This window comes from Xenopus laevis, chromosome 9_10S (assembly GCF_017654675.1).
Source record: "Xenopus laevis strain J_2021 chromosome 9_10S, Xenopus_laevis_v10.1, whole genome shotgun sequence".
Classification (NCBI taxonomy): Eukaryota; Metazoa; Chordata; class Amphibia; order Anura; family Pipidae; genus Xenopus; species Xenopus laevis.
The window spans coordinates 35,820,080-35,845,022 of record NC_054388.1 but is presented as its reverse complement, the minus strand read 5'-3'; the positions used below and the strand labels follow the sequence as shown (position 1 = coordinate 35,845,022).

The 24,943-nt window shown below is 40.9% G+C and overlaps 2 protein-coding genes across 2 annotated transcripts in view; both read left to right on the top strand.

The window, feature by feature from the left end:
• The window catches only part of LOC108702762 (E3 ubiquitin-protein ligase Itchy), a 43,222-nt gene extending 30,275 nt beyond the window's left edge, over positions 1-12,947 (top strand). Inside the window, exons 12-24 of the mRNA XM_018238420.2 lie at positions 4,159-4,243; positions 4,688-4,816; positions 5,567-5,639; positions 6,524-6,595; positions 7,569-7,657; positions 7,750-7,909; positions 8,186-8,319; positions 8,601-8,741; positions 10,028-10,148; positions 10,325-10,429; positions 11,607-11,703; positions 11,799-11,871; positions 12,226-12,947. Of these exons, the coding sequence (XP_018093909.1) occupies positions 4,159-4,243; positions 4,688-4,816; positions 5,567-5,639; positions 6,524-6,595; positions 7,569-7,657; positions 7,750-7,909; positions 8,186-8,319; positions 8,601-8,741; positions 10,028-10,148; positions 10,325-10,429; positions 11,607-11,703; positions 11,799-11,871; positions 12,226-12,325 (1,379 nt within the window). The 3' untranslated portion in view covers positions 12,326-12,947. The remainder of the gene's footprint in view (positions 1-4,158; positions 4,244-4,687; positions 4,817-5,566; positions 5,640-6,523; positions 6,596-7,568; positions 7,658-7,749; positions 7,910-8,185; positions 8,320-8,600; positions 8,742-10,027; positions 10,149-10,324; positions 10,430-11,606; positions 11,704-11,798; positions 11,872-12,225) is intronic.
• A 6,762-nt stretch (positions 12,948-19,709) lies between these two features.
• LOC108702761 (dynein light chain roadblock-type 1) lies at positions 19,710-23,859 on the top strand. Its single transcript, XM_018238418.2, has 4 exons — positions 19,710-19,833; positions 21,522-21,597; positions 22,621-22,788; positions 23,559-23,859. The coding sequence occupies exons 1-4, from the start codon at positions 19,831-19,833 to the stop codon at positions 23,600-23,602; spliced, it is 291 nt and encodes a 96-aa protein (XP_018093907.1). The 5' UTR covers positions 19,710-19,830; the 3' UTR covers positions 23,603-23,859.
• The last annotated feature ends 1,084 nt before the right edge of the window (positions 23,860-24,943 follow it).

Sequence of the window (24,943 nt, the reverse complement as noted above, 5' to 3'; positions counted from 1 at the left end):
ATCTTTTATTGTCAAAAATAGCTGATGCAAACTCCTATATCTGCGAAGCAGCATTGGATGCAACAAAACTCATTGCCGGAGCTTCAGCACAGTCTATTGCAGCCAGACGTTTTCTATGGTTAAAGAACTGGTCTGCAGATCTCACATCAAAGAGATCACTAGTCAGTCTTCCGTTTGTGGGGAAACAACTTTTTGGAGCAGAGCTCGACAAGATTATATCACAAGCGACGGGTGGAAAGAGTACCTTGTTACCGCAAAACAGACCCAAGCGCACCACATTTAAAAGAAGACCATTTCTGCGGCCCTTTCGTCAAGGTCAAGGCCAAAGGCAGAGAACACAAACGGAAAAGCACAAATCTTCCAGCCGTTCCAGATACCCAATCAAACAAGGCCACAACTGGTCTTCAAACAGACAAACCGCCAAGTCTTCGCAGGAGAAACCCGCCTCCGCATGAAGAGGTGCCCACCCCCGAGAGTGTCTTCGTAGGCGGACTCCTAAGAAACTTTCGGGATGTGTGGGAACAAAAAGTCCAAGACCCTTGGGTCCTGAAGGTAGTCTCCCACGGCTATCTCATAGACTTTATACAAATTCCTCCAAGAAGATTCTTTGTGTCACGCCCGCCCTCAGGGGAACCAAAGCGTTCAGCATTTCGAAAAATTCTCAAAGATCTCACGAGCTCAGGGGTCATACAGCAGGTTCCACCTCTAGACAGGGGCAGAGGTTTTTATTCCAACTTGTTCATCGTGCCCAAAAAGGACGGATCCTACCGTCCTGTGCTGGATCTAAAGGCAGTAAACAAATATGTCAAGCGTCAACATTTCAAGATGGAATCCATTCAATCGGTTCTGCTGTCCCTGGAGATGGGAGAATTTATGACAGTTATAGATATCAAGGACGCATATCTTCACGTGCCAATACACCCCAACCACTACAGATTCCTTCGTTTCTTCGCTGCAGGAGAACATTGGCAATTTGTGGCACTTCCATTCGGCCTATCCTCAGCCCCGCGAGTCTTTACAAAGGTCATGGCAGCAGCTCTAGCAGATTTGAGGCTGCAGGGAATAGGAGTCATACCATACTTGGACGACCTACTAGTCAAAACTCCGTCCCACTCCTTAACGACAAACCACTTACAGGCCGTGGTGGAAAGATTGACCCAATTAGGTTGGATCATCAATTACAAAAAGTCAATGTTCAATCCAACGCAACGGACAGAATACCTGGGTTTGATGTTGGACACGTCGCTGGGAAAAGCTTTTCTCCCACCTGCCAAGATATCCATCTTTCGCACAAGATTAATGATCATTCAGAAGGAGAGATATGTACCACTCAGAGTAGCTATGAGAGCACTGGGGACAATGGTAGCGGCTATTCCAGCTGTACCGTATGCCCAGTTACACACCAGACCATTGCAGAGACTAATTCTATTACATCAAAGAAAGATGTGTTCAGAGCTAGACCGCAGGATACTAATAACAGTTCCCGTTCAAGCGTCAATGAAGTGGTGGCTTCAACCATCAACATTGCAATCAGGCATGCTGTTCCCCAACCATACATGGACAGTAGTAACAACAGATGCCAGCTTACAGGGGTGGGGAGGAGTACTGGAACAACACACCGTACAGGGCAGATGGAGCCCAGCGGAAGGGTCTCTCCCAATCAACATCCTAGAGCTCAGGGCAATATGGCTCTCCTTGTCACACTGGACCCACAATCTCAAGGGTCGACCAGTGCGAATTCAGTCGGACAACATGACGGCAGTGGCCTACATAAACCATCAGGGAGGCACAAGAAGCCAGGCGGCGCTGGCCGAAGCACAAAGGATACTTCTTTGGGCAGAAGAGAATGTGCCAGCAATCTCCGCAGTACACATTCCAGGAGTAGACAACTGGATAGCAGACTTCCTCAGTCGGGAGACAGTAGATCAGGGCGAGTGGAGTCTGCATCCGGAGGTGTTTTCCGAGAGATAGTAATAAGGTGGGGTCTACCAGAGGTGGACCTAATGGCGTCAAGATACAACAACAAGCTGCCAAGCTTTATGGCAAGAAGCAAGGATCCTCTAGCAGTGGCGGTAGACGCGCTAGTAGCACCTTGGCCGTTTCACAGGGTATAAGTGTTCCCGCCTCTTGCTCTGATTCCAAGAGTCATCAGACGAATAAGGGAATTGAGAGTAGAGGCGATACTGGTGGCTCCATTCTGGCCCCGCAGACCTTGGTACGCAGAGATCATGCGGCTTGCAGCAGACACTCCATTTCGGTTTCCAGTCAGGGACGATCTGTTAACACAGGGACCTATCGTCCACCCGAATTCTCCACGGCTGGATTTAACGGCGTGGCTCTTGAGGCCTTGATACTCTCCAGGTCTGGAGTTCCACAGGAGGTCTTACCTACCTTATTGAAGGCCAGAAAGCCTGTATCTGCACGGATTTATCATAGGATTTGGAAGTCCTTCATTTCATGGTGCGAGACGAACTCCAAAGACCCACAGGTCCTAAACGAAGCAAACGTACTGTGTTTTCTGCAGGAGGGACTGGATAAGGGTCTAGCCATCAGTTCCTTGAAGGTCCAAGTATCTGCACTATCTATCTTCTTCCAACACCAGTTGGCGTTGCGGCCTAACATTAAGACTTTCATACAGGGTGCTCTTCGACAGGCACCACCATACCGTCACCCGATCCCTCCATGGGATCTTAACTTAGTACTCTCAGCAATGCAAGAACAGCCTTTTGAACCTATTATGGACATTCCCTTACTTACTCTGACTATTAAGACAGTATTTTTATTAGCCATCACGTCGGCTAGAAGAGTGTCAGAGTTGGCAGCATTATCGTGTAAAGTGCCGTTTACAATTTTCCATAAGGACAAGGTAATTCTAAGGCCAACACCGGATTTCTTGCCTAAGGTGGTGTCCGAATTTCATCTAAACCAGGACATTGTAGTGCCTTCCTTCTGTCCTCATCCCAAGACACAGATGGAGAAAAAGCTGCACAAGCTAGACGTGGTCCGTACTCTAAGTATTTATGTATCCGTTACCAAAAGTATAAGAAGAACTGACAGTCTTTTCATCATTCCAGAGGGACCAAGAAAGGGCCTCCGGGCATCGAAGGCAACGATTTCCAGATGGATCAGGTCGGCCATCTCAAAGGCTTATGTAGCAAAGGATAGACCTCCACCCTTCGGGATTCGAGCTCACTCGACCAGGTCGATGAGTACTTCCTGGGCAGTACGCCACCAGGCTTCCGCTGAACAGGTTTGTAGAGCTGCAGTGTGGTCTTCAGTACACACTTTTTCCAGGTTCTACAAGATACACACTTTCTCCTCAGCTGAGGCAAGCTTTGGGAGAAAGGTGTAAGACCGTTGTAAGCTGAGCACTGGGGTGCAAAGTCCCACCCTCATGGGTAGCTTTGGGACGTCCCCATGGTGCCTGTGTCCCCCAATCTAGGCAAGAGAAAAATAGATTTTTGTACTTACCGTTAAATCCTTTTCTCTTGTCCTACATTGGGGGACACGGGCCTTCCCTCCCTGAATAGGTTAAAAATTTAAATTCTTCTAGCACACTGTATAGGTGTGACTGTATATAGTTCGTAGGGGGTGTGAGTTCCTCTTCTGTTGCACGTGGTGATAGTAGGGTTGTCCTTCCTTCTTCGGACCGAAAACTGAGGGGAAAGGAAGTAGGCAGGGTATGAGAACCAGTGCAGGAGGAGGAGCTTATTAACCGTTTAGTGTCCATCCTCCAAGCAACAGGATCTTCATCCCCATGGTGCCTGTGTCCCCCAATGTAGGACAAGAGAAAAGGATTTAACGGTAAGTACAAAAATCTATTTTTTCCATATAATTAGTTAGCCGAAATGTAATGTATAAAGGCTGGAGTGACTGGATATCTAACACAACAGCCAGAACACTACTGCCTGCTTTGCAGCTCTCTTGGTTTCCACTGAAGTAGTGTTCTGTTATGTTAGACATCCAGTCACTCCAGCCTTCAAAGATTATATTTTTGGCTAACAAACTATATCCAAAACATTTTTTATTTTACACAGCCTATCCATTTGCCCAGTTTTTATTTTTACACTGATCTGTTCCATTAAGGTGTTGGTGGGCAAATATGCAGAGCATAAGCTCCCTGAAATGAAAATGTTTCTTTGTTAACGATTCTTGTAGAAAAGCGGATGGATGGAAATGGCAGAGTATATTTCGTTAATCACACAATTCGGACCACCCAGTGGGAGGACCCAAGAAATCAGGGGTAAGTGGAATTGACATACCAAGCACCACCTTAGTAATCACTGGGAAAGTTTCTAGGCTCTGAAGTTTTATTCTGATATTGTATCTCTCTCATGTCACAAGGTAATGTTGTTCCCCTTAGATGTTTAATAGTGTCCAGGCCTTCTACCCTAGAGCTCAAATCGAAGTTGAGAAATAAAAAATTTTGTGTATGAGCCATAGTTCAAAAGATTAATGACCATATATAACTGCTCAACACCCCAAATCATAGCTCTAATTGACATTTAGGTTGTGTCTAGGAGAGAAAATGGGCATTCATCCCCAAATCTCACAAAATGACCTTAAGGTTCTTCAAGGTGGGCCAACCCGCAGTTTGTGAACCACTGCCATAAACGGAATTTTAAAGACCACTACCTACTCTCTATTGTATTTGCACCTGCCTTCAACAAGTATCTGTTTTCTTCAGACAGTTGAACGACAAGCCTTTACCAGAGGGTTGGGAAATGAGGTTTACAGTAGACGGCATCCCATATTTTGTGGATCACAACAGGAAAACCACCACCTATATTGATCCTCGGACTGGCAAATCAGCTCTGTGAGTAGAAATTTGATGATACCCAGTGATTCTTTTCCTAAATGCCTTCAAAGTAGTGATGCATTGAATTAGAATTATTTTTTATTGCTGAATATGAATCCTTAGTATTAGACCAACCGAATCCAAACCCTAAATATCATTTGACATTAGACTATCACATCTGGGGTCGAGGATGCATGCTGTAAGTTGATTTATTTTTTGGGGCGGATTTTGCTTATTTGGTTTACGTTTCTGCCAAATCTTTTGTGGTGGATTTAATATTTAACTGAATCCTAAAAATCTTGAGCCAGCCCTAGCAAAATGGGTATCCTAAAGGGCAAAGTAATTGGTTATGAGTCTTTCCAGCTGATGTAAATAAAGTGAGTTCTATGTGTTAATTTTATAGTTTTTGTTTGGTTCACTGTGTTACTTGTAGTGTTACTTGCCACTTCCATAGAAAGCCATAGAACAGTGCCACTACTGTGTGTTAAGCAATAACCTTTGAAACAAAGCATTTTCAAGAAGTGACAGGGCCTTATTATAATCAACAGGATGACAAAATTGGTCATACTTCCCTTTTAAATATCTTTTTAAATCCCCTTTTAGATATAATTCATGCAGGCTGCAATGTATATTTATTAAGGTGCTGTAATGAGCGTCACACAAAACGTACATGCATTTTGTGCAGGAGTGGTTCTTGTTTTTTGTTTGGAAATGTAGTAGGAAAGGTATGAAACTACGGATTTCTGATATTTCATTCTCTGCTTACAGGGACAATGGACCTCAAATCGCCTACGTAAGGGATTTTAAGGCTAAGGTTCAGTACTTCCGATTTTGGTGCCAGGTAAATATAACTGAAGGGTCTCAAAGCAATTCATTGTTCAGGGGGTGTCCCACCAGCCTTTCTGCTATTGATGTTGCAGCCCATACACCATGCCTCCTTAAAGGATACGTAAACCTTTAAAATAAGTTAATGTAAAATTGATGAGGGTGCTATTCTAAGAACTTTTGCAATGTACATTCATTATTTATGTTTCTTTAATTCCAAGATATTAAAGAGTACATGTACTGTTAATATGAATGAATTTTGATGCAACATGGCCACCTGCTGGTCAATATCCAACCAGTCTGACCACCAAGTAGTCGTGAAGTTGTCAGGAGAAAGAAATAGGCTGCTCTGTTGTTCTTCTGCTTAGGAAAGGTTTGAGAAAGGCTTCTATTTTTTTTCCTAACAGAAGAACATCAGAGCAGCCTCTTTCTTTCTCCTGACAACTTCCTTGACTACTTGGTATTCAGAGTGGTTGAAAAAAGGCGGCGCTGTTGTAACAAAATGCATTCATATAAACAGTACATGTATCCCTTGATATCTTGGAATTAAAGAAATATAAATAATGAATGTACATTGCAAAAGTGCTTAGAATAGCACCCTCGTCAATACCACATTCTCTTATTTTACTTATCTTTACACACATATCAAGTAGAATTCATTGTACTATATACCTGTATGTATACTGAAATAATTATTATGTAGCAATATAATACCTTACATTTCACTGGTGCAAGTGTCAAGCCACAGAGATTCTATTCTGCCTCATTATAAAGATGGTATGAACAAGTATGTAAACTGCTTTAAGAGTCTTCTGCTTCCATTACAGTCTGTGTAATATATACAGTACAGTGCATTGTTTCAATTACTGTGTACTAATAAATATTGTTCATACTTTACAGCAACTTTATATGCCTCAGCATGTCAAGATCACTGTGAACAGGAAAACGCTTTTTGAAGATTCATTTCAGCAAGTGGGTGGTTATTTTTTTTGTGTGTTTTTAAAAATGTGTATATTTCTGATATAAAAATGTGTGCTGAATTCTATAAGAGCATTCAGCAACAAGACAACAAAATGTCTTTAGTTCATACACCTCTTATCTCCAACTTTTCAATCCACACTGAGATAACAAAAAGTGACTTGTGAAAATCATAAGAACCCACTGACTGGCACCAAAATGAGATCAAACAACCAATTAACAACCAGTTAATTTAAATGTGCAAAATGAATGTATGCATATAGGTAAACGTTATTAGCTTGCTACATTCTAGCACTCAATAGTTATAGTTCATATAATGTAGTATAATAAAAGTTTTCCCTTTAAAGGCACAGCAATACCAAAAAAATTAAAGTGTTTAAAGTAATAAAAATATAATACAGTGTTGCCCTGGACCTGGTGAAACTGCTGTGTTTGCTTCAGAAACACTACTATTGTTTATATAAATAAGCTGCTGTGTAGCAATGGGGGCAGCCATTCAAAGGAGAAAAGGCTTAAGTTACACAGCAGATAAGCTCTGTAGAACATAATGGTGTTATCTGTTATCCACTATTTAACCTGTGATCCCTCAATTTAAAATAGTTTTTGTTGAAAACAATCCAGACACAATGTTTGTCATAGCATTAGTGTGTGGTCTTTCCAGGAAATCAGGTCCAAGAGCTTAGCAATAATTACACATAGTAAGATGAATAGTGTGAAACAGAGTTGCTGAACATGCACTACAGTAATTTTTTCAGTAGCGATTGTTGCCCTTTAAGTGCCCATGTTTTGTTCTGCAAGCACAGCCATACACTGTTAGCTATAAAAGAGAAATTGGCATTACAGACTTTGGATACGGTTACTATAACTCCGTTCCAATTAACTGGCTTCTGTATCCTCTGCATAGAATTATAGCTGCCGGTTGTAACTCTGGATACCAGTTATATAAATATATATTTGCTTTCATTAGATAATGAGTTTCAACCCACAAGATCTCAGGAGAAGACTGTGGCTTATCATCCCTGGGGAAGAGGGTTTAGATTATGGAGGAGTGGCAAGGTAACGTGTGAACAATTGGCTCTGTGTGTGTGTGTATAACCTTGTTCTTGGTACTTGCGAGCATACTTTCATTTGCTGTGTATATTCCTCAGAGAGTGGTTCTTCCTCCTGTCCCATGAAGTAATGAATCCAATGTACTGCCTATTTGAATACGCTGGGAAGGATAACTACTGTCTACAGATCAACCCTGCTTCCTACATTAACCCAGACCACCTCCGCTACTTCCGCTTCATTGGCAGGTTCATAGCCATGGTGAGTCAGCAACAGCTCTTGGTAACATTTGTATTGTAAAAGGAACTTAGGGAATTTTCATCTTATGTAACTTGTTTCAGAATTTCTCAGTTGCTCACATATAGTTAAAAACTCTAATATTAATTTTCATACTAAAATTTGTATGTCTGCACAGCATTTGCATGAACAGGATTCTTTTTATATAGCTGTTTTAGGATACATTTAGTTCCTTTTCTGACAGTCCCTCAGAGTTTCAGTCTGATCCTTGCTCATACCGCAACTCTTCCTTCATCTCAGGCCCTGTTCCATGGCAAGTTTATAGACACGGGTTTCTCGTTGCCTTTTTACAAACGGATCTTAAATAAACCAGTGGGTCTAAAAGATTTGGAATCTGTGGATCCTGAATTCTACAATTCACTTATATGGATAAAGTAAGTAACTTGATGTAATATTTCTAACTTGAAAATAGATTTTTTTTTAACTATACAGAAGTGTGCAATTGTTAGAAAAATAAAATGCCTATTGTGTGTAAATCAAAATGTAAATGCTTCGGGTATCACTAACTCCCCCTTATTTCTTGGACCAATATATAATACACAAGAATGCAAATAAGGCTCTTTGCATAAAATATCATATGGATATTGAAGCATCTTGTAATATAATTTGAATTTAAACCTTTAATTTATAGACATAATCATTGTGTTTGCCACAGGGACAACAACATTGAGGAGTGTGGCCTGGAGATGTTTTTTTCAGTGGACAAAGAAATTTTGGGGGAAGTCAAAAGTCATGATCTGAAACCTGATGGCAGTAACATCCAGGTGACGGAAGAGAACAAGGAAGAATACATCCGGTACTTACACACACAGACCCCTGCTTTTTCCATGGTTCATTTATATTTAGATGTCATCATCATTTATATCATGTCAGGTGCTGTTGTAGGACATTGTTTACATAGGAACAGATTTATCAAGGTTTGAATTGAAAATTCGATATTCTCTCTTTTTTTTTGGTCAAAACTGTCAAATTCGACTAGGGAGTTATTCAAATTAGATTCGAGTTTAAAAAAAAAAAATCGAATTCGACTAGTCACCACCTAAAACCTGCCGGACAAGGAAAGTTAAACTAAAGAAGTAGGCTGGAAATGTTGTACATTATGTTTTGGGTTTATGTACCAGCCCCTGGCAACCACAGCCCTTTAGCAGTAAAAATCTGTGTCTCCAAAGATGCCCCAGTAGCTCCCCATCTTTTTTTCTACTGATTCCCTGCACATGCTCTGTGCTGCTGTCACTTACTGAGCTTAGGGACCCACTAACAATATAAAGTACACATAGAATAGAAATGCCACAGTATAGGGCTAATTAGTAATTAATATGGATAATTACTACATGGCAGCACAGAAACCAGTGCAACTAGCTTCAGAATTTAATAATCAGCCCTGTACCATCAGCTTATATTACAGGACAACCTCATTTTCTGCTTGATAATTTGCAATGACCCCTAAATTTAGCTTCTCAAACAGCTGCTCAGAGCCCACTGAGCATGTGAGTGTCGCAGACATTTTCCAAGATGGTGACCCCCTGTGACAAGTTTGAAGTCCTGGATCATTGATACTATTGACAAGCTGAAACTTTAGGCTGGTGCAATAAGTTCACTATATAAAATATGGTATTTTTATCCCTATTCATTTTTAGGGTTTAGTTCTCCTTTAAGTCAATGGGAGAGGTCCAGGGATCAATTTGGAGTTGTTTGCAGCCTTCCGGACATTCAAGTTTTTTCTCCGAAAAAAACTTGAATAAAATTTGATACGAGTTTTCGGGTCGATTATAATTCCTCTGAGTTTTAAAAATTTGATTTTTTTTTTTTTTTTAAATAAATTTCAATTGGTTGAATTTATGGGAGTTTTTAAAAACTCACATGAATTCGAAAGTCGACCTTTCATAAATATGCCTCCTAGTGTGGTGCAGTCAGAATTTATGACCCTTCCTAGCATCCCACTGACAGCATTGCAAGGGCACTTGAAGATGCTGAGCTAGGAGATTCATCTCAAATAGCTGTCCCTCTAGAAACAAAAGTTCTTGCTTGCACTTTATCGTGTCCTGATTTCCAACATGTGGGATAACTGTCACTTTGCCATAGGCTAGTTGCAGAGTGGAGACTGTCCCGGGGAGTAGAAGAACAGACACAGGCTTTCTTTGAGGGTTTCAATGAGATTCTCCCTCAACAATACTTGCAATATTTTGATGCAAAGGAGTTAGAGGTAAGCCTAAAAAAAGTACAAATTACTGTATTAATGGAATTATGGTACACATTGTCAAAAGCCTTGGAGTTGCATTATTTCATATGTCTCTAGCAGTCTTATTGTTGCACAGATAATATACTAAACACTCTCTAGTGTCCTTGAATTATGAAGCTCAACATCGTATCTCTCTTCAGGTGCTTCTGTGTGGAATGCAGGAAATTGATCTAAATGATTGGCAGCGAAACACCATCTACAGGCACTACACAAGGACCAGCAAGCTCATCATTTGGTTCTGGCAGGTAGAAGAGCTTGCATTTCAGTATGTAAACTTAGGGGGGGGGGGCAGATTTATCAAAGTGTGAAATTAGAACTCGCCACAGAAAAACCCAACCAAATTTTTTGAAGCAAATTGTGAATTTTATCATTCACCCATTTATAAATACGCTGCTAAAAATCCCATATGAGTTAATAGAAAGTGGATGAGCTTTTCTGTGGCATTTTTGCTTTGATACCATTAAAGGGGTTGTTCACCTTTAAAGTATGCTGTAGAGTGTAGAGAGTAATCTTCTGAGACAATTTGCAATCTGTTTTTATTTTTGAGTTATTTAGATAGCAGCTCTCCACTTTGCAGTTTCAGCAATTGGGTTGCTATGGTCCAAATTACCCTAGCAACCATGCATTACATAAGAAACTAAAATATGAATAGGATAGGCCCTGAATAGAAAAAAGAGAAATAAAAAGTAGTAATAACAATACATTTGTAGCCTTACAGAGCATTTGTTTTTTAGATGCTCGTGACCCTCTTAAAGGAGAATTCAACCCCAGCCTAGCTGCTACCCTGGGCAAATGCCCCAAAGTCTTTACTTACCCCTCGGTGCAGATTCTGTCTAGTGGAGTTCACTGCAGCCATCTTTCGGCTCTTCGGTAATCTTCGGAATGAGAGTTGCGCTTCGGCAATTTCCGTGACTTTCGGCGCATGCGCAGTTGTCACAAAACAGAAAATTGCTCCAACTGCGCATGCGCCAATACGGCACTTACTTCACGGAAATTACCGATGAGAAGAAGATGGCTGCGGTGGACAGAATCTGTACCGAGGGGTAAGTAAAGACTTAGGGGCATTTGCCCGGGGTAGCAGCTAGGCTAGGAGGGGGTTCTATGTAGGGTGGTGGGGTAGGTTTTTTTACTTTAGGGTTGAATTCTCCTTTAAAGCTGGAAAGAGTCAGAGGAGGAAGGCAAATAATTCATGAACTATCAAAAATGAAGGCCAATTAAAAATTTGCTTAGAATTAGCCAATTTTATAACATGACTTGAACCACCATTTAAGTGTGTGCATCTTCATACTTCTGCGTATAGTAGACTACACAGCCTTCTGCCACCTTTCCCCGATGCCCTCCTTTCCGATTTTAATCTTCCTGTCATTTTCTTTTCCCTTATAATGATAATAATAATAATCCTTGGCATCTGCTGTTTTCCAGTTTGTAAAAGAAATTGATAATGAGAAGCGAATGAGACTTCTGCAGTTTGTGACCGGCACCTGCAGGTTACCTGTTGGAGGATTTGCTGATCTAATGGGTACGTAACCTTACACTTGCGAGGGCCATGCTTCTGGATAGACATTTTTTGTATGTTGGCAAACTGGCTCTAATTTCTTCAATTCTATTTCACAGGAAGCAACGGGCCTCAGAAATTCTGTATTGAGAAGGTTGGCAAAGAAAACTGGCTTCCCAGGAGTCATACGTGGTAAGAACATGGCAATTTTTTTAAATGGTTGTTTTTGCCACAATTAAATCTGTGAATTTTCTTGTTGCAACTTGAAATCATATGGATGAATCCTAAATTGCACATTCCATCATTGAAAGAAATCTGCTTTATTATTGTTGTAATTCCATGTTTTCTCACTACCTGTCCATTTGATTATTTTCTTTTATTCCAGTCTATTCAGTTTCCTTTCTGACACCATCTTGCTTTTTTTTTTTTTTTCTTTGTAAGTGTGTGCTGATCGTTATCTTGTATTTCTAAGGTGTTGGCAGATCTGATAACAAGATACAACAAGCTGCATTGCTCAATAAAGCAAATATTTCTCCTTATTTCCAGCTTTAACCGTCTGGATCTTCCACCCTACAAAAGCTACGAACAGCTGAAAGAAAAACTACTGTTTGCTATAGAGGAGACAGAAGGTTTCGGACAGGAATAAATGGCCATTGGCCCATCTCAGTGGCAGAAGAAAAGTGTCTGCAGCCCCGTGCAAGCAAGGGCACTTCCTACCACCCTGAGCATGAAGATCCCCCTAATTTCCTTTGGCCCCAAATCCTGCAAGACTAACAATTGACAAATCTGTCAATAATCTCTAAAAGTGATCTCAGTTTTTTTTCTGAGTAGCCTGACGTCTGCTCCTCACTAGATGTCTGCTAAGCAGATAGTGTGCTGTAAAAGTACAGCTACCTGAAGGTTATATTCGGTCTTCTTCCATGATACCATCTTTTAATGTCCCAGCATTGCTATGGGGCCTTTGTACTGTGTCAGGCCTTGTCATATTAGGTGTGAGTGCATTGCTGTTGGAAAAGCTGCATTCACTAAGCAATGTTATTTCAGAGGACACAACCCATTGAGCTGTATATAGCCATATTTATTAAGTACTTCAGGATAGTGTCCTTTGAAATAATTAGTCCCAATGAATAGTTCATTGTTCCAACTCCTACGGTTGAGGGCAAACCTGGCGATTCAGGGGGGTTTAGTCGCCTGGCGATTAATCGCCTCGACTAATCTCCCTGAACGGCTTCCCCCTCTCTTGCGCCGGCTATAATGAAAAGTCCCCTGCGGCATGGCACACGCGGCACTTCCTATTCTGAAGTCACCCGAAGTTGCTTCACAAGGAAACTTCGGGCGATATACGGCATACGAAGCACCGCGTGTGCCATACCACAGGCAACTTTTCATTAAACCTGGCGCAAGATCAGGGGAAGCCGTTCGGGGAGATTAGTCGCCCCCCAAAGAAGAGGCAATTAGTCTCCAGGCAACTAAATCTCCCCAAATCACCAGGTGTGCCCTTACCCTAAAGGAAACAACTGGGAAAGCTTCATCATTAAGAACACCAGCTAAGTACCCTTAGCTCTGTTTGTGCTTGTAGTGTTTTAAGTTTTCTTTTTAAATCTGATACCATTCATCTAGAACTGAAGTGGCTTGCACGCCAGTGCCTGACCTCTCTTAAAGGGCAGGTAAAGTCTAAAATAGAATAAGGCTAGAAATGCTGTATTTTGTCTACTAAATATAAACATGAACTTACTGCACCACAAGCCTAATCAAACAAATAATTTATGCTTTGAAAGTTGACTACAGGGGTCACCATCTTGTAACTTTGTTAAACATCTTTGCAAGATTAAGACTGTGCACATGCTCAGTGTGGTCTGGGCTGCTTAGGGATCGTCATAAACAAAGCTGCTTGAATTCTGCATGGCTGGGAAGTAAGGTGGGGGCTCCCCCTGCTGTTGTATGTTTGTATTATGATTGTTTCCCTGCTCAGCAGTTAGGGACCATCTGACAATTCCTATCCACAGCAGTAAATGAAAGGAGAATTTCACTGCATACATTCAGGTTTCTTATAAAAACAGTACACATTTTTTAATTAAAGTATATTGGAGATAGGTTTCTTTTTCATTAAAGAAAGTAAAAATGGGATTTTATTTTTTTGCCTTTACATGCCCTTTAAGCTGGCCATAGATGTAAAGATATATAAAAGATCTTTTTGTTATCGTGAGACCACGATTATCTCGAAAAGATCGTTTAAATGTAGCATTTTTCCATTAACTAAAAAGACCATTTCAGGCAATCTTGCCAGCAAAACTGAGAGTAGCTGCCTGCTTGGCGTGGCTGCCTATATAGGAAGCCATCTCAGGTCATTTTGCCTGGTCATGTGCTTTCAGAAAGAGCCAGTGCTGCACTATGGAACTGCTTTCTGACAGGCTATTTCTCCTACTCAATGTAAGTGAATGGGGTTGCAGTGGCACATGGATTTTTACTATTGAGTGTTGCTCTTGTGTTTACCAGGAAGCTTTTATCTGGTTACCTTCCCATTTTTCTACTGATGGGCTGGGGAAAAGAAGGGTGATATCACTCCAACTTGCAGTGCTGCAATAAAGAGTGACTGAATTTATCAGAGCACATGACTGGGGACACCTGAGATACTGATATATATGTCTAGCCCCATGTCAAATTTTAAAATTAAATATAAAAAAATCTGTTTGCTCTTTTGAAAAACTGATTTCAGTGCAGAAGTCTGCTGGAGCAGCACTGTTAATGGATGCATTTAAAAAAAAAAAAAAAAATTCCCATGACAGTATCCCTTTAATAAGCAGAGCATTGTTTAAGTCAGCCCTGTTGGTTTCCCCACTTGTGTGAGGTACTGGATGCAGTAGATGGAGCATGAGGCCTGCACATTAAATGCTTGGAGCTTGTCTGCAACTCAGAGCTGGGCTCCTATGACTGAATGACTATGGGAGTTTTTTAGTTGTCCATCTTAAGGTTCCCCCTATTTTAGGCCTTGCGTTCCCCATAAAACCACTGTATGTGAAATACTCACCAGACCACCTTACAGCTTTTAAAGGAAAACTATAGCCCCAAAATGAATACTTAAGCAGCAGAATCTTACCAAACTGGAATATATATTTAAGTAAAAACTGTCCTTTTACATCTCTTGAAACACCATTTCGTGATGGTCTGTGTGCTGCCCCAGAGATCACCTGACCAGGAAGAAGTGTGGAAGCAAAAGACAGAACAGAACAGAATCTGTTAATTGGCTCATGTCACCGAACATGTATGGTTTGTTTGGTGTGTTTGGGTGCACATCGAATCCTACGATCCCAGGGGGTTCGTAGGATTCACTATTTCTATTAAGGATTACCCAATGGCACATACTACTAAAAAAGTATATTATTATCAAAATGGTTTATTTACATGAAGCAGGGTTTTACATATGAGCTGTTTTATGCAATATCTTTTTATAGAGACCTACATTGTTTGGGGGGTAGAGCTGATTAATGCTCTTCCTTATACCCTTTGAATGCCATGGCTCCAAATTAAAAGGCACAATTTCCATCTTTATCCTTGCGAATGTCATTTTAATTGTCTAGTTCAGATATAGACGTGTCATCTAGATACTGCTAAACCTTATCAAAAGCAGTCACATCCAACGACTGTGTTTAACACTGTATTGCGACAAGCTGCGACAGTAAGCAAAGGTGAAGCACATGATACGATGCGCGTTTCAGGCAGTTGGAACCCTCCATCTCAATAAATCCTGACATTTTTTTTACAAATGAAGCTGCGTACTCCGTGACTACCTGTTCTGTGTCCTCCTCATTGTAGAAAGCCCATCACAGAGATTGCATATAACAGATTTTTACAGAGATATATAAAAAACTAAATTATTAGAAGCAACAGGCTATTGTGTAGATTTATTTTGATTTTTTTTGTCATTCTAGAATCGTGTGATAAATACGTTTTTTCTTCCCCCTTCTACCTATTTTATCTCCTGTAGGACTGGGTGAATACCTTACACCTTAGTGGATGGGAGTTAAATATGGAAGGAACAAAAAAAAAAACACCTGTAAATGATTTAAAAAGGCTCTCTGCCCTCTTATTTTTTAACAATAAGTAAAAGCTATAATTAATGTGGATTTCTCCCTAGTTCTATAGGGCAGGCTCCTACAATATTTTTATGATTGACTTAGGAAGAAGTTCTAATTGCTTGTGTATATAGTATAAATATATATAAATATATATATATTTTGTTTTTTCCAAAGGGGCATGGGTTTGTTTCTTCCTTTCCTTGATATTTGTAACCGTGTTGTTGCCAGAGCATCTCTTGCCTAGCGGTTACACTGCATACGGCGACTTTTCTTCTCTCTCTCTCTCTCTCTCGATTCCTTTACCCTTTTGTTTCACATCTTTGCATTAAATCTGCATTTAATTGTTGAAAAAAAAAAGGAATCTTGACATTATGTATAAAAATAAACTGAATTTGCTGATTTCCCTATTTGACATTTATGGCTCAGATCTTTTCTTAACACTATATATTGTGTTTGCATGTGGAAATCTTTAAAAATGTGATTTTAGGTTTTGCATAGATTTCACTATTGTTCTTCAGTCACTCCACATCTAATTATTTTAGTTTGGGGGGTGGGTTTCTATTGTTTGAGTATTTTAGCACTTATTTTTCAAAGTTCAGTATTTATGGTAGAGCTAGAAAAGGAGATATCTGTGGAGCCAAAAGTGGTGGGGTGGTTGCCATAGGTCCCTAAAGCTGTAAAGTGCCATCTTCTGTAATGATCTCAGGAAGAATAAGAAATAAATACATCCTTGGTTCAAGGAGACATATTGTGTAAAAAAACAAGAATGGCTTAAAACTGTGCTTTAAAAAGTAGTGTTTTGACTAGGGTTGCCACCCGTCCAGATTTGACCCGGATAGCCCGGTTTTGAAAAGGGCTGCCCGGGTCAATTTCATTCAGATTGACATGGAGATCAGCCCCGCCCACGTGATGTAGCACGCCCCGCCTGCAACATCACTGGCCTGCCCCTGTGACATCATGGCTTTGCCCCCCCCCCCTCCGCCAGATCATTTGCTGCAAGACAATTTCTCCAACAATCTAACTAGTCCATCTGTTGAACTTCCTGCTGCCTCCTTTACCAGGCTGTGCAGGGTAGACACATTGCATTGTAGAATAGGAACCAATGAGCAGCTTGGTGGACATAATAGGAACTGATGCAGTCTTTGTTTGTATGACTGCAGGGCTGTGATTGGTTATCCCCTCCTACTGTGCTTCCATTAGAACACGCTCACCTTTCCTTTGAAACGGACCAGAGAGGGATCTATGGCGAGATCCAAAACAGGGGCAACTTGTTGAAGTTAATGATCATTTTTAGCCCACACTGAATACATCACCATATCGTACTCATTTTTGCCTACAAGATTAATAGGGTTTCACTTTTGCTATATGCATAAGATTTGTGTGGTAGAATGTTTTGGCACAGCAGAGCACAGAAGAATTATAAAACATTACTTTAATTCATTTGAGGTTTAGGGAGGAAATGTAATGATGCAATTGTTTGTAACACCACAAATCTCTTGGGTGGATCTTTTGGTTTCCTGTATTAGTTGTAAGGGTTCAGTTTTCCCATCTTCTACAAGGTCAGTAATAATCATAGCCCTGCTACCAGTTTGTGCAAATGCTTTATCATCTATTCTATCAAATTAATTGAGAGCTCACCTGGTGGGAAAAGTTGATTTTTAAACCAAAGAAAATTAAAGTTTTATAAAGGGTTAATAGCTAATGCCCCATTAAGAGATGGAAACAAATTGGGAGATGGAACTAAAAATGAATAATAAAGGGAAGACTGGCAATATATATACAGAGTTCTGTAGCATCTTAAGCTCATGAAGCCAATCATAAACTGATTACAATGGTATTTTACCCCACAAAAACTGATTAGACTGTATACTAAAGTGTCAGATAAATACTGGAGATGCCGAGAACAGACGGGTTTATTATGCATATATGGTTGGAGTGCTCTCTGATTAAAAAATTCTAGAAAGAGGTTTTTAATGTGAACCAAACAGTAATCCCATTACCAACCACTATAAGCATCCCTTCCTTGGTCCTATTACATTATACCATAATTATTAATCAAGTGGTAATAAACCATAGAACACTATGGGGCAAATTCACTAACCTCTGAATATTCAGCAGCGACGGCTTCCCTCACATCGCAACCCTTCGCCAGGCGTAGATTCGCCAGGACAATGCTAATTCACTAAAATCCGAAGTTGCGTCCAGGGTGCCGAACGCTGGCAAAGTTACGCTAGCGTTACTGCGCCAAGCGAAGTGAATTTGTGCTAGCGTTGGCTAATTTGCATACGGCGGGAAGTTAAGTTCAATGGACATATATGTTGCAGCAAATACATTTCACTACACAAGCCCAGGAAACCTTAATAAAATAAACTAGAGTTGTTATAATGCCCTACACATGAGCCCACTGTATAGTTTGTGTCATATGTTAGGAAATGTAGGGGGGAAGCTGGGTACCCTAAAAAAAAATTACGCTCTTTTTCAGCCTATCACCCTGAAAAAAACGCCAGCGTTTCTTGGGACTATTTTTTTTAGGAATGCCTATCTACTCAATTGCACTTTGTCTGGTCTGAGGTGAGGAAGGCAAGTCTGGCGCAAGAGGTAACGTTCAGTAAAATCTGCATCTTGGTGAATTTTCATAGTTACGTCCATTCACCAGAGCGCAACTTCACCAGGCATTAGGGAGCGAAGAACCGCTAGAGTCTAACTCCTTCGCTAGCAAATTTTCACCCTCGTTAGTAACTTCGCCCTTTAGTAAATTTGCCCCTGCCAAAGCATTAATACCAAAAAACCTTCAAGATTATGAGACTGGCTCTCAGCCATGGAGGAAATTAAGTAATTTGAGGAAATCAGAACACTGAGACAAAGTACAGTTCTTGTGTGAAATTTAAAAGGATATGGGACCTGTGGATCACTTACAACAGTTATTAGACGCTGGGTAATGTGCTACAAAACAAGCAAAATAAAATACATTTTACAAAAATTTGGAAATTGGCGACTGAAATCCCTGGTCTCTCCCCCCTCAAAATTTTTCCCTCCTATATGTATTTCTTTGAATCCATTTTTGTGAGATAATTGCAGAAAAGGCTTTGTATGATATCATAATATACATATGTACCACTCCCACCTACCCTTACCCATCATTTCTGTAAAGCCTACTTGGCTCTCCCAAGGACACCCACAAGGAACAGCTCAGTCTTGGGACATCAGAAGGGGAGAGGCATCCGAGGAAAAAAAGATGGCAACCAGGGGGCGGAAGCAGGTTTTTGTGTTGTATTTCCTGTCCCATTGCATAACAACCTGTTGTTGCCCACTCTCATGTGTAAGGAACAGGAAAGTGATATTCTGTGACCATTTGCAAATGTTTTTCATTTTTTTTTATTTATTATTTTTGTTATAGCTTGTTACTGAGCTTTTTATTCAGCAGCTCTCCGATTTGCAATTTATCTGATTACTAGGGTTCAAATTACACTAGCAACCATGCATTGATTTGAATGAGGGACTGGAAGATGAATTGGAGAGGGCCTGGGTTTGCAGCCTTACAGAACATGTTTTTTTTTTTAGAAGGGGTCAGTGACCCCCCCATTTGAAAGCTGAAGAAAACGGCAAATAATTTAAAAAAATGAAGGCCAGATGAAAAGTTGCTTAGAATTAATCATCCTATAACATACTAGAAGATAATTTAAAGGTAATCTCAAAATGTTGTGTATGCCCCAGAATGGTGGACATGATGCCCATTCTATACCATTGTAGAAAGTGACAGTAATTGCCTTAGCCAACGGGGGAAGCATTTAAGGGTGATAGGTTCCCTCAAAGGGACTAAACTGCAGCTAGTAACCAGCATGCAGAAACAGACACCCTCCCTTCCGCTTAGTGTGACTCTCTGCCAAATAGCCTGCCAAATATGGATCAAACAGGACACCGTCGGCGTCCGCGTAGCTACGTCTTTCTATAACTCCGCCTCTCGACGGATTTTTGATTGGATAATGTACAACGTCAGGCAAGGAACGCTGAAAGAGTTCCGCGCATGCTTACGAGTGCCTAACAGCTGGAAAAGGCGGAGGTTGAAGGCTTAGCGATGGTGAGTAAGGTTTTGTGCTATGGGGAGATGGAGTGGCTCCGGCTTGTGAAAAGAAAGAAAGCCGCGGCCTGGGCTTGGTTGGTAACGATGAGAAGGACTGACTGTGATCCACAAACTCACCCGCAGACCCCGATGAGGTGTTGCTAGGTAGAATTATGTCACTTGGTTACCCATTGGCCGAAATGTCGGAAGGGAACAGCTTGGCCGCCCGGATGACTTCACTAGAGCTGCCTTTTGATTGGCTGTTTGGCGCTGTTATTGTTCTGCAGGATGAAAGGGTGTGATTTGTGCAACATCACCATGGCAGGGGTGGGCGGAAGTTGTAGTTGTAAAGGGCAACAGAAAAGGCATCCCTCACACCCAGGCAAGAGGCATAGTTGTCCCAGCAGTACCTGCTCTTTAAGTCACTGAAACAATCCACATTTCAGCTTTAAGATCTTGGTTCTGCCAACATTCTTTCCTTTAAATCAGTATTCTGAAATGTGCCCATTATTGGTGACAAATTAGCCTGACCAAACGTTGGCCCGTGTCCAGGGCTGGATTTACATAGTGGGCGCCCCTATACCCACTGCCGTCCATCTCCCTTGTCTCCTCCCCTTTATTCGTGCAAATTTTCATCATCTGTACCGGAGAAATGTGGATGGGAAATTTAAAAAATGATTGTATCTCCAGCGCATCCCCAGTGTTTTTGAACCAATGTGGGTGAGGTTGGCAGCATGCCGCCCCCCTAGGCCTGGGCCTAGGTGGCCTTTCCACAAATCCGAGCTTGCCCATGTCCAACCTTAACCTGCCCTTAGGGTTGCCACCTTTTCTGGAAAAAAATTACCGGCCTTCCTATATATTTATCTTTTTTCCCTATTAATAACATTGGGATCAACCATAATTTTTATCGGGCAGGCCAGTAAAATACCAGCCAGGTGGCAACCCTACCTGCCCTCTCCCACCCCAAAACCCAATGCCCGCCCCAGTCTGATGTCACTGCTGGGGCAGGTGTAAATCTATAAATAAGTAGGGATGCACCAAATCCAGGAATTTGCCTTTTTTTCTGCAGGCTAAATCCAAGCTGTCTGGATCCAGTACAAATCCTTGAAATTGCGTAGCTTTTCATAACAGCCTATGATTATGTTTATCACCAAACGCGTAAGGCTGTGGACACAATAAACTGTTTACTTTGAATGTATCTGCCTGGTGGAAGATTGCCTTTATTGAGTGCCTACTCCAAATCTAATTTGTATATGCAAATTATGGTTTGGATTCTGTTTGGGACTCAGCCAAATGCCATAATAGTGGATCTGGCACATCCCTAAAAATAAGCAACAGTCACCAGAAGGATTGGGTAATTGAAGAGAGCTGACATCTTGGGCAGGGTGTAGCCAAGGACAAAGTTTGGTTCACCACCTGCTGATCCAAACCTGCCCAGCCTTTGCTTCCACACAACACTGGTTCTTATCATGCATTATGGCAGCCTTGCATATCCCCATCCCTGCTTCTCATGATTTATTTCCCATATTACCTCCTCACTGCTTTACTTGCCTCCTGACTGGTATGCCCAGTATTGTCCCATGGACTCTGTATCCATAACAGCCACTACTTGGCAGTCTGTCTCTGTATTCCTTCAATAACCTCCATCATTGCAGTGAAATCATTTATTACCCTGTTTAATGGAGTGAATATTTTTCCCTACATAGGCTGACGTGGAAGAGACTCTGAAACGGATCCAGGGCCAGAAGGGGGTGCAGGGGATCATTATTGTGAACTCTGAAGGTGAGTGGCTGTGTTATATGCAACCATTGTGTCCTGTGGTTCTGGCCCAATGCACTCTAAAGAGTATTATGGGTTAAGACTGGCCTGTTCGACGCGCAAAACAATTCGTGGATCTGCGGCTAATGCAACATATTCAATGAGAGCTTTTATATTATGTACATTTTTACAGTACCATAATGCATACGTTCTGCGTGGCTATTTGATATATCACTTCTGTAATATTTGTCTGTTTTGTTTCTTGTTATTCTTTTGAATAATAATAAAACAGTTTATACAAAAAAAGACTGGCCTGTTCTAAAGCTTTAAATAAATACCCATAGAATAAGGATACACCAGCCCAGTCCTTTTCTTACGCTGAACTGCTAGTCTGGTAGCTTACTGAGGATGCTGGGAGCTCTAAATCAGCAAGAACTAGAGTTTGTGCTGTTCCGATATTTGTGCTTTATGCTATTGACTGTATCACTCCCTGATTGGAACAATAGTGAGCCTCTGTCCATTTAGCCATTGGGACAATTGGCCAGAGATCCTATAAGATCAGCCCATGTATGGCTGCCATTATATGTGCTCAAGAATTGTACAGCCACAGTCTGTACAAAATAGTTTGTATTAGAGTCTAATGTGGGTCCATTAGGGCAGCCCCATGCCTGACCTGCACCAGAGTCTAATGTGGGTCCATTAGGGCAGCCCCATGCCTGACCTACACTAGCTGACTGGCAACCCTGCCCAAATCTATCCAATTTGCCCCTGTCCCAGGGGCACTACCCATTCACTTTAGTCATGAGAACCATGTACAGCTGATGTGACATCACCATGAATTGTTTTTTTCACTGGAAGGAGTAGAGGGGCCAATAAGATGGATTAAAACCCACACTCTACCCAGGTAAGGTCCCCACAGACCATCCAATCACTGTGTTTACTCAAATGCCTTAGAATATATGTATGTCCCCTTTCCCAAGTTCCCTTCCCTGCTGTATCCTCAGACAATCGTGCTTCTAAGTTAAATGTATTTTTCCAATCCCACAGGAATTCCAATTAAGAGCACGATGGATAATCAGACCACAGTGCAGTATGCAGGCCTCATGCACCAGCTTGTGATGAAAGCACGTTGCTCAGTTCGGGATATAGACCCTCAGAACGATTTAACGTTCCTCCGAATAAGGTCTAAGAAAAATGAAATTATGGTTGCACCAGGTAACCTGAGCTTTTGGGTTCAGTGCTACATCTCTATATATCTGTAATTATGTTTTAAGCTAAGGGGCTCAGCCTGAAAGCCAGTTAGAAAGAAATTTGGGGTGATGCTTATTTGTGCCCTGGGTACCCCTGGAACTATAGCAGGGTGACTGTCACCCCAATGTTTCTATATATCTATAACCTTGTTATGAGCTAAGGGGCCCAAACTGAAGGGCAGTTAGGGTGAGATTTGGGGTGATGCTTATTTGTGTCTTGGGTACCCCTGGAACTATAGCAGGGTGACTTTTACCCCAATGTTTCTATATATCTGTAACCTTGTTATGAGCTCAGGGGCCCAGCTTGAAGGCCAGTTAGGGAGAGATTTGGGGTGAGTGTTTATTTGCTGCCCTGGGCCCAACCATTATTCTGACTTCACTTGACAATGAATTAGTAATTGCTCAGTGGTTACAATAGGGTACAGCATCAGGGTGAATATGTATCTAAGTGAGTGAACATTCTCATTCATCCAGGTCATGTTATAATACAGACTATTTCCTGTATGGTTTAAGGATAGATAGATAGATAGATAGATAGATAGATAGATAGATAGATAGACAGACAAATAGAGATTTAATAATAATAGTGGCATGATATCAGGAGTCATATTTCATTTACAGTGGCCATTTAGATTACTGACATATGAAAATTGTAATTAGGTTTGAAGTTCACTGCTCTGAGATCAAACCATGTTCTTCTCTGACTTTTTTCTCAATTTTTTTTTCCTGTGACAGATAAAGACTATTTCCTTGTTGTGATTCAGCAGCCTACTGAATAAGGCCAATTCAAGCCCATTTTCCCCCGGTTTTGTTATCCATGTACTATTTAACTCAAGCCCTTTAATGGCAAAGCTTGGCATTGATACAAGTGACTAAAAACACAAGTTTCCTGGGCCAACCCACCATCCAAGAAGAAAAGCTTTCTTTGATTATATGTACTGACCCACCATTGTATAATTGCTTTATTGCCTTCCCATGTACAATATGTACTGAACCCATTATTATTCATTTGTTATTAAATGCCCATCAAACAACAGTGGTAATATCTGCTCTTGTCTTTTCATGAGAAATGTCCTTGGAGGGTTCCTGTTGCGCAGGGTTACTGACAAATGTGTGTCATTAAAATGCTTGTATTTATGCCTAAAACAATGTGTGATATTTAGCAAAGCAGAGGTGTGGGGTTAATTTATATTTTGGAAAATCAAATGAGAGTATAGTCACATGGTTATGGTTAAGTGTCAGCAGTTCTGACATCCTTTGTGACGAAGCTATTTTTATAATGGAGAATTCAGACCACAGTGATTTTACTCTACCGACACAGATATCCATTTTGGATTTTGTTGGCCATCTCTTGAGGGTTAGTGACACTGCACATGCTCCGTGTCCTCTTAGCTGCTGTTGAAAAGCTAGGCTTAGGGAGGTTAAAGGGGAACTATCACCAAAATTAAAATTTAATACAAGCTTCCTCAAACTGAAGTAAAAAACTTTCTAAAAACAATAAAAAAAAATCTGCATTGGTTCTGAAATAATCAATTTTATCTTCACTATTCCTCTCTCAGCATCTGTTTCTCTTCATTCTGTCTTCATGCAGCAGTTGGGTGTCAGATGAATGATCCAATATATCTTATAGGGGGTTCCTTTCCTAGCAGATGAATTAGAGCTCATTCAAATAACTGATTCCAGTACAAACAAAATCTAACAAAATAACTGCCTTTTGCACAAATCCTGCATGTAGAGAGACAAGATTTCTGGTGATGTTAATAGAGTGAGCTGTAATACATCTTCTAGGCAAAAGGAGCCCCCCTATAAGATATATTGGATCATTTATCTGACAACCAACTCCTGAATGAAGACAGAATGAGGCGAAACAGATGCTAAGGGAGGAATAGGAAAGATAAACTTGATTATTTCAAAACGGTACATCATTTTTAATTGATTGTATTTAGAACGTATATTTTCATTTTCGCGATAGTTCCCCTTTAAGGTTCATTGGAAATCATCAAGCAGAAAATGGTGTTCATCTGCTATTGAAGTTGATGCTACAGGGCTGGTTATTAAATTTATCATACAGAATTCACTCATTTCTGAGGGTGCTATATAATATGAGTCTGATTAAATTA